At 44.6% G+C, this 17,372-nt stretch overlaps 2 protein-coding genes across 15 annotated transcripts in view; one reads left to right on the top strand and one right to left on the bottom strand.

The window, feature by feature from the left end:
- Positions 1 to 4,543: 4,543 nt before the first annotated feature.
- Positions 4,544 to 5,241, top strand: LOC135526468 (cholecystokinin-like). Its single transcript, XM_064954867.1, has 2 exons — positions 4,544 to 4,904; positions 5,036 to 5,241. The coding sequence occupies exons 1-2, from the start codon at positions 4,631 to 4,633 to the stop codon at positions 5,101 to 5,103; spliced, it is 342 nt and encodes a 113-aa protein (XP_064810939.1). The 5' UTR covers positions 4,544 to 4,630; the 3' UTR covers positions 5,104 to 5,241.
- A 146-nt stretch (positions 5,242 to 5,387) lies between these two features.
- The window catches only part of LOC135538359 (trafficking kinesin-binding protein 1-like), a 38,499-nt gene continuing 26,514 nt past the window's right edge, over positions 5,388 to 17,372 (bottom strand). For 4 of the 14 annotated variants that reach the window (XM_064964279.1, XM_064964282.1, XM_064964286.1 and 1 more), the window contains 13 exons: positions 13,508 to 13,584; positions 13,186 to 13,335; positions 12,777 to 12,874; positions 12,529 to 12,637; positions 12,363 to 12,441; positions 12,003 to 12,133; positions 11,642 to 11,716; positions 11,188 to 11,399; positions 10,614 to 10,853; positions 9,419 to 9,783; positions 8,943 to 9,149; positions 8,369 to 8,477; positions 5,388 to 7,178 (listed from right to left, as the gene is read on the bottom strand). In XM_064964279.1, coding sequence (XP_064820351.1) covers positions 6,785 to 7,178; positions 8,369 to 8,477; positions 8,943 to 9,149; positions 9,419 to 9,783; positions 10,614 to 10,853; positions 11,188 to 11,399; positions 11,642 to 11,716; positions 12,003 to 12,133; positions 12,363 to 12,441; positions 12,529 to 12,637; positions 12,777 to 12,874; positions 13,186 to 13,335; positions 13,508 to 13,584 — 2,246 coding nt within the window. In that variant the 3' untranslated portion in view covers positions 5,388 to 6,784. Of the gene's footprint in view, positions 8,763 to 8,942; positions 9,150 to 9,418; positions 9,784 to 10,613; positions 10,854 to 11,187; positions 11,400 to 11,641; positions 11,717 to 12,002; positions 12,134 to 12,362; positions 12,442 to 12,528; positions 12,638 to 12,776; positions 12,875 to 13,185; positions 13,336 to 13,507; positions 13,585 to 17,372 lie in introns of all 14 variants that reach the window. The other 10 variants (XM_064964290.1, XM_064964299.1, XM_064964324.1 and 7 more) reach the window with 9 other exon arrangements.

Below are 17,372 nucleotides of genomic sequence, written 5' to 3'. Positions count from 1 at the left end.
AGATGTTCTATTGGGTTCAGGTCTGGAGACTGGCAGGGCCACTCCAGGACCTTGAGATGCTTCTTACGGAGCCACTCCTTAGTTGCCCTGGCTGTGTGTTTCAGGTCGTTGTCATGCTGGAAGACCCAGCCACGACCCATCTTCAATGCTCTTACTGAGGGAAGGAGGTTGTTGGCCAAGATCTCGCGATACATGGCCCCATCCATCCTCCCCTCAATACGGTGCAGTCGTTCTGTCCCCTTTGCAGAAAAGCATCCCCAAAGAATGATGTTTCCACCTCCATGCTTCACGGTTGGGATGGTGTTCTTGGGGTTGTACTCATCCTTCTTCTTCCTCCAAACACGGTGAGTGGAGTTTAGACCAAAAAGCTCTATTTTTGTCTCATCAGACCACATGACCTTCTCCCATTCCTCCTCTAGATCATCCAGATGGTCATTGGCAAACTTCAGACGGGCCTGGACATGCGCTGGCTTGAGCAGGGGGACCTTGCATGCGCTGCAGGATTTTAATCCATGCCGGCGTAGTGTGTTACTAATGGTTTTCTTTGAGACTGTGGTCCCAGCTCTCTTCAGGTCATTGACCAGGTCCTGCTGTGTAGTTCTGGGCTGATCCCTCACCTTCCTCATGATCATTGATGCCCCACGAGGTGAGATCTTGCATGGAGCCCCAGACTGAGGGTGATTGACCATCATCTTGAACTCCTTCCATTTTCTAATAATTGCGCCAACAGTTGTTGCCTTCTCACCAAGCTGCTTGCCTATTGTCCTGTAGCCCATCCCAGCCTTGTGCAGGTCTACAATTTTATCCCTGATGTCCTTACACAGGTCCCTAGTCTTGGCCATTGTGGAGAGATTGGAGTCTGTTTGATTGAGTGTGTGGACAGGTGTCTTTTATACAGGTAACGAGTTCAAACAGGTGCAGTTAATACAGGTAATGAGTGGAGAACAGGAGGGCTTCTTAATGAAAAACTAACAGGTCTGTGAGAGCTGGAATTCTTACTGGTTGGTAGGTGATCAAATACTTATGTCATGCAATAAAATGCAAATTAATTACTTAAATCATACAATGTGATTTTCTGGATTTTTGTTTTAGATTCCGTCTTTCACAGTTGAAGTGTACCTATGATAAAAAATTACAGACCTCTACATGCCTTGTAAGTAGGAAACACTGCCTATTTTGCAGGTTATCGAATACTTGTACTCCCCACTGTACACAACTGTGAATATGATCGAAGAGAATTCTCTTGGTAGATAATGCGGTTGGCATTTGATTGTAAGGAATTCTACGTCAGGTGAACAAAAGGACTTGAGTTACTGTATGTTCTTATGATCACACCACGTCTCGTTAATCATAAGGCATACACCCCCGCCCTTCTTCTTATCAGAGAGATGTTTGTTTCTGTCGTCGCAATGCGTGAAGAAGCCAGTTGGCTGTACCGAGTCTGATGACCTATCCCGAGTGAGCCATGTTTCTGTGAAACAAAGAATGTTACAATCTCTAATGTTTCTATGGAAGGCAACCATTGCTCGGATTTCATCTACCTTGTTGTCAAGAGACTGGATATTGGCGAGTAGTATGCTCGGGAGCGGTGCACGATGTGCCCGTCTACGGACCCTGACCAGAAGACCGCTCCATCTGCCCCTTCTGCGGCACCGTTGTTTTGGGTCGCCGGCTGGGATTCGATCCATTGTCCTGGGTGGTGGACCAAACAGAGGATCCGCTTCGGGAAAGTCATATTCCTGGTCGTAATGTTGGCGAGTTGACGTTGCTCTTATATCCAATAGCATATCACTTTGGCTGTGGTATCCTTACAACAATTCCAGTGTTTTGTAAATAAATAAATAAATAAAAATACACTGCTTCTAAATGTTACACCAGCCTTCGCTTTGGCTCCCTCTCCTGTCTAGCTCAGGTGTTTCGGCATCGCCGGCCGAGCTGCTGCTGAACCCTACTGCTGGCAAACGGCCTTCACTCATCAACCCCGGACTTGTCTCGTCATTATTACACACACCTGGTTCCAATCCCCACTCTATCACTGTATATACACTGCTCAAAAAAATAAAGGGAACACTTAAACAACACAATGTAAATCCAAGTCAATCACACTTCTGTAAAATCAAACTGTCCACTTAGGAAGCAACACTGATTGACAAGAAATGTCACATTCTGTTGTGCAAATGGAATAGACAACAGGTGGAAATTATAGGCATTTAGCAAGACACCCCCAATAAAGGAGTGGTTCTGCAGGGGGGGACCACAGACCACTTCTCAGTTCCTATGCTTCCTGGCTGATGTTTTGGTCACTTTTGAATGCTGGCGGTGCTTTCACTCTAGTGGTAGCATGAGACGTAGTCTATAACCCACACAAGTGGCTCAGGTAGTGCAGCTCATCCAGGATGGCACATCAATGCGAGATGTGGCACGAATGTTTGCTGTGTCTGTCAGCGTAGTGTCCAGAGCATGGAGGCGCTACCAGGAGACAGGCCAGTACACCAGGAGACGTGGAGGAGGGCAACAACCCAGCAGCGGGACCGCTACCTCCGCCTTTCTGTAAGGAGGAGCAGGAGGAGCACTGCCAGAGCCCTGCAAAATGACCTCCAGCAGGCCACAAATGTGCATGTGTCTGCTCAAAGGGTCAGAAACAGACTCCATGAGGGTGGTATGAGGGCCCGACGTCCACAGGTGGGGGTTGTGCTTACAGCCCAACACTGTGCAGGACGTTTGGCATTTGCCAGAGAACACCAAGATTGGCAAATTCGCCACTGGCACCTTGTGCTCTTCACAGATGAAAGCAGGTTCACACAGAGCACGTGACAGACGTGACAGTCTGGAGACGCAGTGGAGAACGTTCTGCTGCCTGCAACATCCTCCAGCATGACCGGTTTGGCAGTGGGTCAGTCATGGTGTGGGGTGGCATTTCTTTGGGGGGGCCGCACAGCCCTCCATGTGCTCGCCAGATGTAGCCTGACTGCCATTAGGTACCGAGATGAGATCCTCAGACCCCTTGTGAGACCATATGCTGGTGCGGTTGGCCCTGGGTTCCTCCTAATGCAAGACAATGCTAGACCTCATGTGGCTTGAGTGTGTCAGCAGTTCCTGCAAGAGGAAGGCATTGATGCTATGGACTGGCCCGCCCATTCCCCAGACCTGAATCCAATTGAGCACATCTGGGACATCATGTCTCGCTCCATCCACCAACGCCATGTTGCACCACAGACTGTCCAGGAGTTGGCGGATGCTTAATTGGGGGAGGAGATCCCTCAGGAGACCATCCGCCACCTCATCAGGAGCATGTCCAGGCGTTGTAGGCGCGTGTCCAGGCGTCATACAGGCACGTGGAGGCCACACACACTACTGAGCTTCATTTTGACTTGTTTTAAGGACAATACATCAAAGTTGGATCAGCCTGTAGTGTGGTTTTCCACTTTAATTTTGAGTGTGACTCCAAATCCAGACCTCCATGGGTTGATAAATTTGATTTCCATTGATAATTTGTGTGTGATTTTGTTGTCAGCACATTCAACTATGTAAAGAAAAAAGTATTTAATAAGAATATTTCATTCATTCAGATCTAGGATGTGTTATTTTAGTGTTCCCTTTATTTTTTTGAGCAGTGTATACTCCCTTTGCCATTTGTCTTTGTCGGTCATTGTAAATGTTGTTTTCCTGAGAGGAATCTCTCCTACTATTTCCTGAGTACTTTATATTTTGCACTTTGGGTTCGTCCTGTGCCTTTTTAATAAGGAAGATATATTTCGAGCACAACAGCGTTTGGGTTTCGTCATACTTTGATCTATGGTGCTTAAACAAATTAAGTAGTTATAAACCTGCAACTGCATCCTGCCTTCTCATCTCTACAACAGTGACACTAAATACTTTATTATATATAGAAGTTACTTCTTTAACAAAAATCTATAGGTAAACAACTGTTGTTCCCAGTCAAAGATGGAGGATGGACGTCATCATACACTGTCCACTTAAACCTTCCCCATCGGTTGTTTAGGTTATGCTTTCATGATATCAGTCATTATAATTTTACAACTAGGTCTATATTAAGAACAACAGTAATGATATGGTGCCTTTGTGTTTCAAATGTGTTTCTAAGTGATGCACCACTTGCAACTTTTTCTATGGCCTTTCTAATTGTTGATCTATGGGTTTTACTGCATGTCAATGCAAGTGGAAGTTAGAGTTGGTGGACCTTGGCCTTGGATACAGGTGTAATGACAGGGTTGTAGTCTTCTGCAACAACAACCACTATTGAATATCTGAGTTATACTTTATTGTCTCTCATTTCCAGGTGAACGATTAGAATATTGATGCTCCCCATTCTGGCACCGAGCATCCATTACGCATGGAGTTTCCATTGTTTTTTTCAATCAATCAAGGGTTCCATCTTGGACATTGTTATCAGATATTGCTCTTTTACCATATTGGCTACATAGACCTTTGTGTATAAAAGACCTGACATGGACAACTGGCAATATCATTCGCACTTGCCGACTTCGTTTTGTACAGACTGTTACATACGGTCACCTCTCACTTTCACACAAAAAAATTGCTTTTTGCATTCCCTACTTCTAATAATCTAAAGCTTTATTGTAAGAAAACTCTTATTCTGCGTCCAGGCATGGCAATGAGTGGATTGTTGGTGTGCGTCCTCATGGCAGCGCTAGTGAGGGTTGGTTTGACATCACCCGTATCCAAGTCGGATGGCAACATCAAACAGGGTGGGATACTGCCACAGCTACTGGCCAGGAGGGAGGCAGTGAGGAATGTTGCGGAGAACATGGTTAGGACGGCGCAAGACCCTCAAACGAGCATGGCACGGATGGAAAGAATGGCGCACTTGTCGGAGGACCAGCGCGAGTTCATGTCCAAGCAAATCATGCAGGCCATCTCAGGTAAGTGGTGGTGTCGAGTCAAGTGCGTGAGAGAGAGATGTGGCAAATATGAAGTGTATAGTTGTTTGCTTGAGCACTTTAAATGCACATTGAACTTTTGTTTGGTTCATGTAGGTTTGTATTGTTCGCAGAGATGAACGAGTGTCCGGACCGGGACTACCAAGGATGGGTAGACTTTGGACGGCGGAGTGCAGAGTAGAGATGTATCACTCGCCAAATGAGGAACGTCTGCCTGCACTGGCGTTACTCAGGAATCCATCCCTATTTGAAATTTTCATTGGCTTATGTCATGAGTTTTGATTTTTATCAAAGTGTCAAAATAAACATGTTTGCGGTATATGTCTACGGACCTTTCTTGATTTCATTTAGGACATAGTGTAGATCCTGTGTCCGGCCTAACTGTTCTTTTTAGACTAGGACAAGGCTTAGTGTCTGGGGAAATCGTCCCTTAGAGTAGAAAAAGAACACGCATGCACGTGTGGCTGATGGAAATACAATGTACTTTTTAATGTACATGTGGTACAATATATACAGATATTCATCTCAGTGATCATAACATAGAATTCAGCACAGAGTAGTCCATTTCAACATCTGAAATATATGTAGTGCTGTTTGGTTCATTTTCTTCTGAATTCAAATTGTCATCATTTGCTATCATTTTCCCTTTTGATCTGCAGTATCCTATGCCTTTTATCTACAATTGATTGTCCAGACAGCTGAAAGAGCATCCAAAAAAAGCATGCAGTCCATGATCACTTGATCGCTTTTTCATACAACTCACTTTCATTATTCCTGATGACATGAATTACATTTGTACCAACAACACTTTAGTTTAAGGTCTGTTAACACAGATCCAGCACAGACTAGTGCCGAGACCTTTTGCAGTCACTTTCTGTTGTCTTTGATACAGCATGGTAGACAACCTGAATGCTTTGGTGAGGTTCGACTAAATACAGAAGTTTACAATAATTGAGAGCATTTCAAAGTAAAGCGTTTTACAATGACTTGCAGCAGGTGATGTTGTGTGATGCCATGTAAACACACAGTACAATGAGTGCTAAATGAGGACTTTTGAGTAAAGAGCAGAGTAGTATAACTCAGTGAATGTCAATAATGTCACAAACGTTCAGGAAGTAAAGTCAGTGTATCAATCTCTCTACCATTCTGTAATGGGGAGTGATTGAAGTGTAGTTTTACCACAGTAAAGTCAGTGTGGTTAATACCCACAAATGCTTCATTTTCTAATAGCAGCTAATATGCAAAAGGACATACTGAATTCCAGTGCATCTGTGGATGACAAACTGGTCCGTTTGGTGGTGGTTCTTAAATAACGATACCTTGAATCTTTCCCAAAGTAATGAAAAGGTCATGTGATTGTATTTGATGGAAAAAAAAATATATAAAAAAGTATAGCGGGGGGGGGGCTTTAAAAAAAAAGTGTAAAACCATCCGACACCCACGAAACACAGGTATAAAAAAGAAACACATGTTTTTCTTTGATGTTCCTCATCTTTTTAGCTTTAAAAAAAAAAAAAAAAAACTTGCATGTTCAAGCCAGCCGGACTGGTGATCAGGTGATTCTCCTGAGAATGATCATGACATCACACATTGTCGTGGAGACCTAGTATTTACAATACATGAGTCCATTACAAAAAGAAGAGTGACTGTACACGTAACAGAAACTCAATATATGGCTCTATGGTTCTCCCGAGGTTCTATTTTATGATGTATTGTTGTGGGCCCAAAACACAAAATGTCGGTGCAGTGGCATAGCCAGCATGTGGATTGAAGTCAATGAGGATTAAGGAGGAAGGGGAGAAGTTTTCCCAGTCTTTATCAGACTCTAGGTGGATGTCGGTTTTGTCGGATTGCTTCTCTCTTCAGTCCACCACGCCTCGGGCTGCCACCTTGTGAAGTCCCAGACTCCTCAGCTTCTCTACCAGGTTGAAGCTGAAAATGTTAATTCTCCTTTCTTCCTCCATAATGCATGTTCCTCCACACCGCTCTTCCTCTGCCGTTGTGGGGCGGGTGTGGGGTGTGTGTGGGGTCAGTTGGTGGTAAGGGTAGGGGAGGGTGGAGGCAGAGATGCCCTGCTCCTCCAGCAACTTCAGGAGTCCCAGTGATAGAGGAGGTGCTGGGGTGGCGGTGGAGTGGTGGCCACCACCCTGGCTAGGGTCCAAGGTCAGCACATAGTGCTGCTGATTGGAAGAGGAGGGCGACGTGGGACTCAGATGCTCACAGCTCCCACGAGCGGACAGGCTGCGAGAGCAAAGGCTGTATATACAGGAAAAGAGAAAAATACCAATCAGACACAGGAGTTCTGTTGAATACAATAAATACATAGCAAGAAGCTTAGGAGCATTAGTAACAGTGCAGCATTAGTTAAGAGTGGTTAGTCAGTTTAGTTGCTCCCAGTGATGGATTATGCCTGTAAGGGTGGGTTAGAGATTGTGTTAGTCAGTTAGTTAGTCAGCCTGAGAACTGAAAAGAGGATTTCTGTTGGCTCATTCAGTTTACCTGGAAGAATCTGGAAGGGATCAGGAACTGTTAAGATGAGCACAGGGGCCATGGTGTCCAAGATAGCAAGCCAAGCAAGTGTGTAACATGTTGCTTACGAAGTAGATTCAAGATAATGGACCACATCCTTAATAGAGAAGCAGATGTTGGAATGGGAGACCTGTGTGTATTAGAGTTTGAGTTACGTGTGCATCTTAATTTAGGATTTGACCCCAATAATCGAATACTAAACCTCAGTCATTTAAATAGAAACAAGAACATCCATGTGTTTTATGCATAGAAGGTTGAAGCATTGTCAAAGCTGCGAGTGCATTCATTCACATTACTTTGTAGTGGTGTTTGTTTAAGGCTCTAGCGTGGGGTATGATCAATAGTTTTGCTTCCGGGTTGGGTGGGGTCAGAGTTAGAAGGGGCATGGTTTAGAAAAGTTATGGGATTTTCCTGCATCATTCCCACTCTGTCCGTGCCTGTTGGCTCTTACTTTGCCTAGGAACCCCCATTTAGAGCTGGAGAAAGTGCTTGGACCAGCGTTTCCTACCACTGAGGGGAGAGACATGGGGTAAGGAGAGACGGATTGAGTAAGGGAGGAGAGAAGGACTGCTATACACACACAAAGTAGCAAGGTACCTTTGAGGAGAAAAATGGGGCAGAAAAGCTGCTGTTTTGAGAGTGGTGTAGTCTTTTGTCGTCATATTGTAAATGACATTACACGTCATTACCAGTATTCATTGTCACCATAAATACGCTCTTAGTAAATACCAGACAAAAAAACATGTCACTTTATGCACTTGACTGTATGCTGCTTTCTTGGCCAGGTCTCCTTCGAAAAAAATATCTTAACGGCCTTCCTGGTTAAATAAAACAAACATCAAATAAAATGTGAAACCGGACTGTAAAATAAAGTGTAACCAATGAATAGGTGTGTGTGTGGGACTCGCAGATCTTACCTGGTGGAGAAGGAGGGGAGAAGGAGGGATGGGTGGTGGCGCCGACAGGTGGTGACGGTGTGGGTGGGAGGGGTCTGGGGTAGGTTGGGGCCAGAGGATGGAGGAGTGACTGTGGGTGATGGACACACTTAACACAACTACACACAAACACAACAACACACAAAGCTACTCACAATGGATGAGGAAAATCCCAGAGCCACCCACCACACGACACAGATGGGAGAATGTATGATATACAACGACAGTATGAGTTGGAATGACACAAACTGTTTAGTAACATCACACCTACCACACAGGTGAACTTAGGGGGATATGGACCACAGTAGACATGTTATCCAAATAGAAGGTTCCAGTGTCAATGCCTGATCGTTCTCCCTTACCCAATCTGACGGACCTAAAGAGTTCCGTCGGAGGGAGAAGGGAGAATGATCAGATTTCCACACCAGACGAGATGGACCAGAGGAATGTGTGTGTAATGTGTGTGTATGTGTGAGTGTTTTCACTCACAATTGAGACCCTATCAACCGTATCTACTAAATTCAACTAAACACTACCCTGTGGCCTCTTTTCTTACCCATGGTGCCGTGGGCTCCGGCAGCCAGGCCATGGGAGAGCTGTAATAGGTCAGGCTCGTCCTCCTCCAGGTCATTGAGGCTGTAGACGTGTTGGAGGTCGATCTCCAGCTCCCGGAAGTCTTTGGTGAGGACCCCCGGGCGAGGGTGCAGGATACCTCCCAGGTTAGGCTTGGCCAGCTGCTGCCAGTGGTGCAGGGTCACTGAGCCTGGGGTGCAGAGGAAGTGTGATATAGTTAACATTGTTGCATGTTGGGAATAACACATTTGTTTATGTAATAACCTGTATTTCTCTAATCATGCATATTTTTCAGATTGAAAGAAGGAAATAATTGTAAAGAGTGTCTATTTTCAGCTGTGAAGTCTACATTCATAGTTTCACTTGAAACTGAGTCCATCGACCTTAGGCAAGTTACCGTAAAACTAACAGTTGAGTTACCACTAAGAACACACACAGGGTCTCCCCGTCCCTCCTCACCTTCCAGGGGCTTGACAATCTGCAGGCGGTCAGGTAGGTAGGAGCGCGAGCCCCCCGATCCGGCCGAGGAGTGCAGCGAGCTGCCATTGGAGTAGTTGGTACCTGTCGACGCCACCGAGCTGGACACAAGGCTGTCGTTGGGCGTAAGGAACCCGCTGGAGCCCAGCTCGCCCACCCCCTCACCCTTTTCGCTGCCCCGCTGGCAGGCGGCGGCCAGGGCGCGGAGTTTGCGTTCACGCTCCACCTCAAAGAAGGGGCGCTCTGAGGCATGGCTCTGCTGGCGGTCAGATAAACAGCGGAGGGCGGCTTCAAGGTCCTGGCCTCCAGGCATGCCTGGCATACCCAGACGCTTAGGGCCACTTACACTGAGATCAGAGAGAAATAATGGAAGGTTAATGACATACTGCACACTGTTGATGCACTAACACTCAGAGCAGAGGAGGTAGGATAGGTTTTGAATACAAATACACTGCTGTTATTAGTACACATAGACCAGAGAAATATAAGCTGTATGTTTGAATATGTATGAAGGACAGTATATTAATATACTATGGAAAAGCATTTCACTTTTAGTCTACGCCTGTTGTCTGCGAAGTATGTGACGAATACAAATTAATTTGAAAAGTAAATACTCTGTGTGTCTGAGGTCTGTAGACTCTATGAGAGTTAATGTGATTCACACATATACCCATAAATACCCATGTACACTCCCGGTCAAAAGTTTTAGAAAGCCTAATCATGTAGTCACCAAAAAAAGTGCTAAACAAATCAAAATATATTTTATATTTGAGCTTTTCCAAATAGCCACCTTGGTGACAGCTTTGCACACTCTTGGCATTCTCTCAACCAGCTTCATGAGGTAGTCACCTGGAATGCATTTCAAATAACAGGTGTGCCTTAAGTTAATTTGTGGAATTTCTTTCCTTTAATGTGTTTGAGCCAATCAGTAGTCTTCTGAAAAGGTAGGGGGGATACAGAAGATAGCCCTATTTGGTAAAAGACCAAGTCCATATTATGGCAAGAACAGCTCAAATAAGCAAGGAGACACGACAGTCATTATTTCATGCTATTTAATAGTTTATGTCTTCACTATTATTCTACAATGTAGAAAATACAAAAAAATAAAGAAAAACTGAGTAGGTGTTCAAAAACCTTTGACCGGGAGTGTATATTTACACACGGTTGCCAGTCTCACCTGCTGTCCTCAGTGTGTGCCACCTCTGCCAGTCTCGACACGGCACTAGGTGGTTTGTCCTCCAAGGTGAGGCTGGCGCTATCTGAGCCGTAGTAGCTGGTACGGGGGGTGGAGGCACGGCTGGAGCGCAGCGACACAGGGCTGGAGCCAGGCACCTGGCCGGGGGAGTGGCACCGCGACCGCAGCCTTGACGCTTGGTTCACCACCTTCACCGTCTCAAACACGCGCCATGGGTGATTCCTTTGACAACCATAGATAAACCATATAGATTAGTGGTGGTGACAAAGTGCCTGGTAGTAAGTCTAACATTGTCAGTGTATTTCTGCTTGAAAATTCAATCTCCTTTAGTGTAATTCTGGAAACATTTGAAACATTGTACTTGACTTATTCTATATTATTCATCAACAGATGTGCTTTGTTATGTCATGCTGTCTTTGTTCAATCAAACATACTTGATAACACTTCACCTCTGGCACATAACTGACATACCGGCATTGTTATTCAACTGAGCTTAACAGGTTGGAAAAAGCACATTGTCCCCGGTGTTTTATGTTTTCACAGTGACATCACTCACTTGTACTCGGAGGGGGCGGGGACGTCTAGGCCCTTGCGGAAAGTGCCCTCTATCTCTGCTGCCAGGGAGTCCATGGGGAACACGGCTGATAGGGAGCTGTAGCGCTGCACCGTGCTGTTGGGCAGGCTCTTGTTGCGCAGGTTCTTAATGTCCTCTCTGGCCTCCCGTAGCATGTCCTCACACTCTGAGTACTTGTCTTGCAGGTAGTTTAGCTGCAGCCAGGGAGTGCCAGAGGTCAGTTAGATACACACTGCTACTGTGGTTATTTACAAGCTTGCCTTGAGGGACAGATCTACGATCAGCTTAGCCTCCTCAAATCATTGCATTAACAATAAGGGGGAAAAGCCAAAAACAGACCTTAGATTTGTGTTAAAGAGCAACTTTATCCTACTAGTTCTAGATAGCTCATTGGAGGGTAATGGATTGTTGGGAGAGTGTGGAGGGCGTGTCTTACCTCTGATTTGAGCTGTGATTGGCTCTCCCGTGAGGCACTCAGGTGCTGGGTCAGCTCTTCGTTGTCAGTGGTGAGCTAGAGGAACAGAGTGGAGAGTTAATACCATCATCGTATCAGTGACACTGTTTACCAACTTGATACTGTAGATTCCAACTTCAGTGCACATGTAAATATTTAATGTACTCCCTTATAGAAGTGTTCGGTGTGGGTGAGTCTTGAGTCTTTTGTCCTTGTGGAACCTCAAGGCATGAGAGGAGTGCCATGTCAACTCTGTGTGTGTGTCCGTGCACTGCATGTGTGTGTGTGGGTATGCATTTAGGTGTGTGTATGCCTTTGCCTCGTTGGGTCTGTGATCACTCACCCTTTTGCAGCGTGCCTGCAGGTCGACTATTTGTGCGAGCAGGGAGCTGATCTCCTCCTGCTGCCTGAGGGTGTCCTCCACCTTACGGGCCAACTCATCAGACAGGTCCACCACCTGCTTATTCACAGAGGCTGGGGGAGGGAGGGAGGTAGAACAAAAAGATTGGAGGGAGAGAAGGAGAGAACACGATAGAGAGAGAAAAAGAGGGAGAGAGACGGAGAGGGTTCGTATGAATACACAGTACCTACAGTTTTCACTGTATTCACCCACTCACCAATTACCTCTCCCTCAGGAACACAGTACCGTATACCTTGATAAATATGCATAGTATTACACTGTAGTACATTGTAGTACACTTACTGAGTTCCTCCACACACACCATCATCAGCTCCTGCTCTTGTTCCTCATAGTTAGCGGTCTCTGACGTCAGTTCATTGGCCTGTGGGGTAGCAACATCAATTGCATTAGCAAGTTTCCAATCCACTTCAATGACTTCAGGTATTTGGAAGTAGTCAGTGTTCCACACCTCACAGCGCAGTTTGAGGTTCTCCTCCTCCAGACCTTTGAGTTTCTGCTGTATGAAGTCATAATTGACAAAGTTACTGAGGGAGTTAGACGACTCGTTCCTCTTCATTCTGAAAACCAGGAGAGAGGGAGAAGGCAGTCAGAATTTAAGTCTTACGTTTACCTGCCAAAGTTGTGCTGCTATGCCTGAGGGCATGTACGATGTGTATGTGTACTCTGCAGTGTATGTGTGTGTGTGTACACACTCACAGTGCGTGTGAGTCGGAGGCGTTCTCGATCTCCTCTGTGCTGGCGTACAAGTGGAGCAGGTCGTCTCTCATGGAGAGCTCATGTCGCAGCTGGGCTATCTGGTGAATTGGAATCAGGAAGCAGGGTCAGAGTACTGAACTAGGATCTATCATGTAAAATTGTCCCCATTCCTGGTCCGGGCGAGTTACCGGGTGTGCAGGCTTTTGATCCTGCCTAGCATTAATGCAATGATTCAAGTGATACAAGGTCTAAATCAAAGTTGAACCAGCTGTGTTAATGCCGGACTGGAACTAAAGACAACATACGCTGTATGTATTTCCTCTCGCTAAATGCTATGCTCCAGTAGTACTGTATTCTGTCTGTAATAGGTGAGATAAATCAAAGTAGGACCACAGTGATGGTTTCATACCTCTTCCTTAGCGATCTCCAGCTGTTCGTCCATTAACTCATTCCGTGCCGTTAGATCCCGATTCTGCTTGAGCAGTGATTGGCCGATCCGGGCCGCCAACTCGAGGTCCCGCTCTTTCTGCAAGACGACAGCGGTTTGATGTTCTTCATTCTGTGATGTAGTTACAGTCTAGTTTCTAGTAGAAGACTTGCTTATCATTCTAGCAACATGCTTATGGCTGATGACTATCGTGATTTGCTCAAATGGATAATATACTCAGGTACACGTTATTCAATTTGATGAAGGGTTCACGTATGAAAACAATCCCCTTATATTTACTTACCTCTTCCAGTAGGTGGGTGACAGCCTCGATGTCATGGTACGTCTTAGTGACCTGGCCCACTCTCTCTGAACACAGCACTGTAGGGGGGAGATGGGAATGGAGGGAGAAAAGAAAAATACTTGATTAATATATAGTTCACTGGAAAGTAAGAGAGGCCATTGGACAGTGAATTATTGGGACAGTATAGAGACAGTAACTTTCTGGTTAGAAACTTAAATTGGTCACAGGAGCTAAGATCATTTCTGGCGTACACTGACCACGATATCGGGAAGTAAAACTTTGACAGGTAAAAGCTAACTGCCCAGGTCATTATTGTCCCGCAACTATGCCCTCTCATATCCCCTCTCGTTCAGTGAATGACTCATGGTCAACAACAGTTGAAAGGAAACAGACCGGGGCACTGACCACCACATAGCCAGTCAGTCAGAGCTTATCCTCTTAGCCTGATCCTCATTACAGGGATAAGACCCATCTCTCTCTTTCCCTCTGATATATAAATACCTCAGCACAAGCTGCTGTAGAAAACGGTAATGAGAACAGTTAACTCCCAGTAGGAGGTTGGGCTGGATATCTATGGCCGTGATTATAGAAAGGTCTGGTTATAGGCAGGTCAGTTCGTTTACTGGTTTGTGAACGGACACCGCGACCGTGTTCAGGACTGATGGGTCATCCTGTGGTCATCCTGTTTAGAAGCTGAGTCATCATGGAGTTACAGTTGATGCTTCGTTTGTCATAGTAATCATTCTGGTGACCTAAAGAAGGGGGACCCATGGTTTCTATGCAAGGCCTCATCTCCAAATAATCCAAAATATGTTTCTATCCCGACCATTCAGTTGGGACTTTCAAGTTGACATTTATTTTCATCAGCATACATCCTGCAGATGTAGTCTCATGCAGGTACATGCCATTAAAATCTCCCTTTGATCAAAAGCCTGGCTGGCACCAAGGAGATGAGGTACTCATCAGTACTATACAGTAGATTCAAATCATTAAAGTGAGGGGCAGCATTTGGCTGAAAATGGGGTGACTGTAACAGCATCCATGATCCAATTATTTAATGGAATGAAATGGTCCTGGGCCGGATCTACTGTATGCCTACAGTCATTAATCCTTTGAACCCTTTAAGAAAATAGTGTGTGTCCGTCCTTGTTTAGAGGTGATGGGGGTCTGCAGCGTGGGAAAAAAAGAGATATAGGGAGAGCAATTGAGAAGGAGAGAAACAGAGAATGAAATAAAAGGAGAACGAGAGAAAGAAAGAGTGAGAGAGAAAGAGAAATAACATCTTGTTCTAGGATACTGAGACCGGTCCACAGAAGCGGGTGGTGGTTGAGTTGGAGCCAACGGCTTCCCGCAGCACTGGGCATGGGCACTAGTAGACTGCAGCTACAATGCCAACCTAACCCCCTGCAACAGACAGAGCTGCTACTTATGCACCAAAGGAAGTGCCAATACGTTGCAGGTAATTTGTTTATCGCTGAGTCTACAATGATACGTTCCTACAGTACAGTATATCATAAAGACAACCCCTAGTTGTGTTCTTTATTAAGACAAACATTCTGTAAAATACCCTGGAATAGCCTAATCTGGACAATCAGTTTGATCAGGTAGCCTACCATTTTCAATGGTAGAGCAGAGCAAGGGTGTCCAGTTTTCAATAATAAGATTACATAGCCACATGGATAACTGACCCTATGTAAGTATAGCTTCCTAAAACACTGCTGTCCTAACTGGGATAGGCTAACTGCTAATGTTCCCATCTGAAACTACAATTAAAATAGCTTCCTCCATAGAACAAATATGGCTATGCCTACTTCAATTAAAGTAACTTCCTAGAACAAAGACTAATTATAAAATCTGGTCACTACAATTGAAATAGCTCTATCCATGTAACAATTCCTAATTGTACTATTATCAAAATAGATTCAGCCATAGAATTTAAAATCTAATGGTTATATGGTAATTTACTGGGAGTACATACTTATGCTAACGCTAAATCCCCATTTAGCTTCCCCAATAGCTTCACAATCTTTACAAGCTTATAGACTGGACTACTTTCCAGACAAGAAAAGGGTATTTAATTCAGACACACTGCAGACAGAACATTGTGTTGAACTATCAAGAAGAACTAATGCTGAATTTGTATCTAGATGTTAACTTATTTTCTTAATTTATTTTCACAGTGTCAAGCTTTATTGATTTCTTTGGAAAGAAAATGTTTCAAGAATGATGAAATCTGAGTGGACTATCCCTTTTAAAGCTATGCCACAGTGCAGTAGTTGACTGTCTGTGAGCAATACATACTGTACTATATTACCATCTAAGACCACACTATCCTAGCTCAATGTACACTAACCGAGAGGGTTCAGAGTGGATCCTGTACTGTACATAGCAGCCTACAGGATCAACAGGGATCCATAGGGATCAATCCCACAAGCTCAACTCTGTCCTCTCTCAGTCTGATTCTCGCAACACTACAGACGTTATCATAAGCCTTTCTCCCAATCTTCTTGGAACGTCCGTTCTGAGGCATTAGGCTACTAATACAGGGCAGGCCATTGTATGGGCCTGGGACAGATTGCAGAAACTTGCACGTGACATTACAATACCTACGTCTTCCTGCCCTGATCCGTTTAGCTGTGTGGTGCAGGGGTCAGGGAGAAAGAGACAGCCAGTACAACAATATCCTGCCTAGAGGGTCATTGAGGCCTACTATGAGTGCTTTAAGGCAGTATAGCAGTAAAGAGCCAGTGAATCTCAATATTGAACTTGGGTCTATAAACATTAAAACCCAATTGACTATTTGGTCTGAAATATTAGACCTCTACATAATCTATTAAATATATTAGACCTCATCAAATATATCCGGCCTCTAGCTATGCATAATTTATGATTACATCATTAGCCTAGTTAATTCCACGTAATACTAAATGACGACAAGGGAGATAAGAAATCATAATTTGTGGCAGAAACTGCACCCAGGTTAAAGTTTCTGCCCGTCTGTGGTGTAGGCAGCCCTGAGGACATCATCATCATCATCAAATCCCTTGAGTAGCAGTGCCTACAGATTACAGCTGTACTGTATTTGTGTAATGAAATATTATAAATCATCCAATTTTATTTAGCCATTGTGTAACCGTCATGTAACGCCAGAGATTTTCTAGAAAAGTCGTTCGTTTTCTGGGTCTGTGCCAGCATCTATGCCAGTGTCGCAGTGCACTGACAGAAAAGGTGCCAGCCAGCCAGCACGCTGCCCGTTCAGACAAAGGACCAAATAGAGGCTGAAAAGAAAGACATTCTCTAGCTGAAATAGGCCACTTCTTAGAAACTATATAATCAGTGTGTCAAACCAGGGTGCCCCTTTAATCTGCAAGTCAAACCCTTGATAGTGTACAGTAATTTCTGATCTATATTGCAAAGAATCGATCTAGAATTTTCTGAGGTAGAATGAATAATCTGCCGTATTCTTATTTCATATACTCAGTATTATACTGTAGTAGTATCATTCTAGATTTTTTTCTATTGTATGTTTGTTTATTCCATATGTAACTCTGTGTGGTTGTTTGTGTGGCACTGCTTTGCTTTATCTTGGCCAGGTCGCAGTTGTAAATGAGAACTTGTTCTCAACTAGCCTACCTGGTTAAAATTTGTATTTTACCTTTATTTAACTAGGCAAGTCAGTTAAGAACAAATTCTTATTTTCAATGACGGCCTAGGAACAGTGGGTTAACTGTCTGTTCAGGTGCAGAACGACAAATAAAGGTGAAATAAAATGTATACACTCGGTGGCCAGTTTATTTGGTACACACATCTAGTACAAAGTCGGACCCCCCTTTGCCTCCAGAACAGCCTGAATTCTTTGGGGAAT

Source organism: Oncorhynchus masou, chromosome 5 (genome assembly GCF_036934945.1).
Source record: "Oncorhynchus masou masou isolate Uvic2021 chromosome 5, UVic_Omas_1.1, whole genome shotgun sequence".
In the NCBI taxonomy this organism is placed as follows: Eukaryota; Metazoa; Chordata; class Actinopteri; order Salmoniformes; family Salmonidae; genus Oncorhynchus; species Oncorhynchus masou.
Note: the sequence above shows the minus strand (reverse complement) of the source record. Positions and strands in the feature narration are given on the sequence as shown.

Excerpts from the sequence above, each read along its gene's own strand:
- LOC135526468 (XM_064954867.1), top strand. The coding sequence starts at position 4,631 with ATGGCAATGAGTGGATTGTTGGTGTGCGTCCTCATGGCAGCGCTAGTG. Across the intron at positions 4,905-5,035 it reads AATCATGCAGGCCATCTCAG|AGATGAACGAGTGTCCGGAC; the intron begins GTAAGTGGTGGT and ends TATTGTTCGCAG.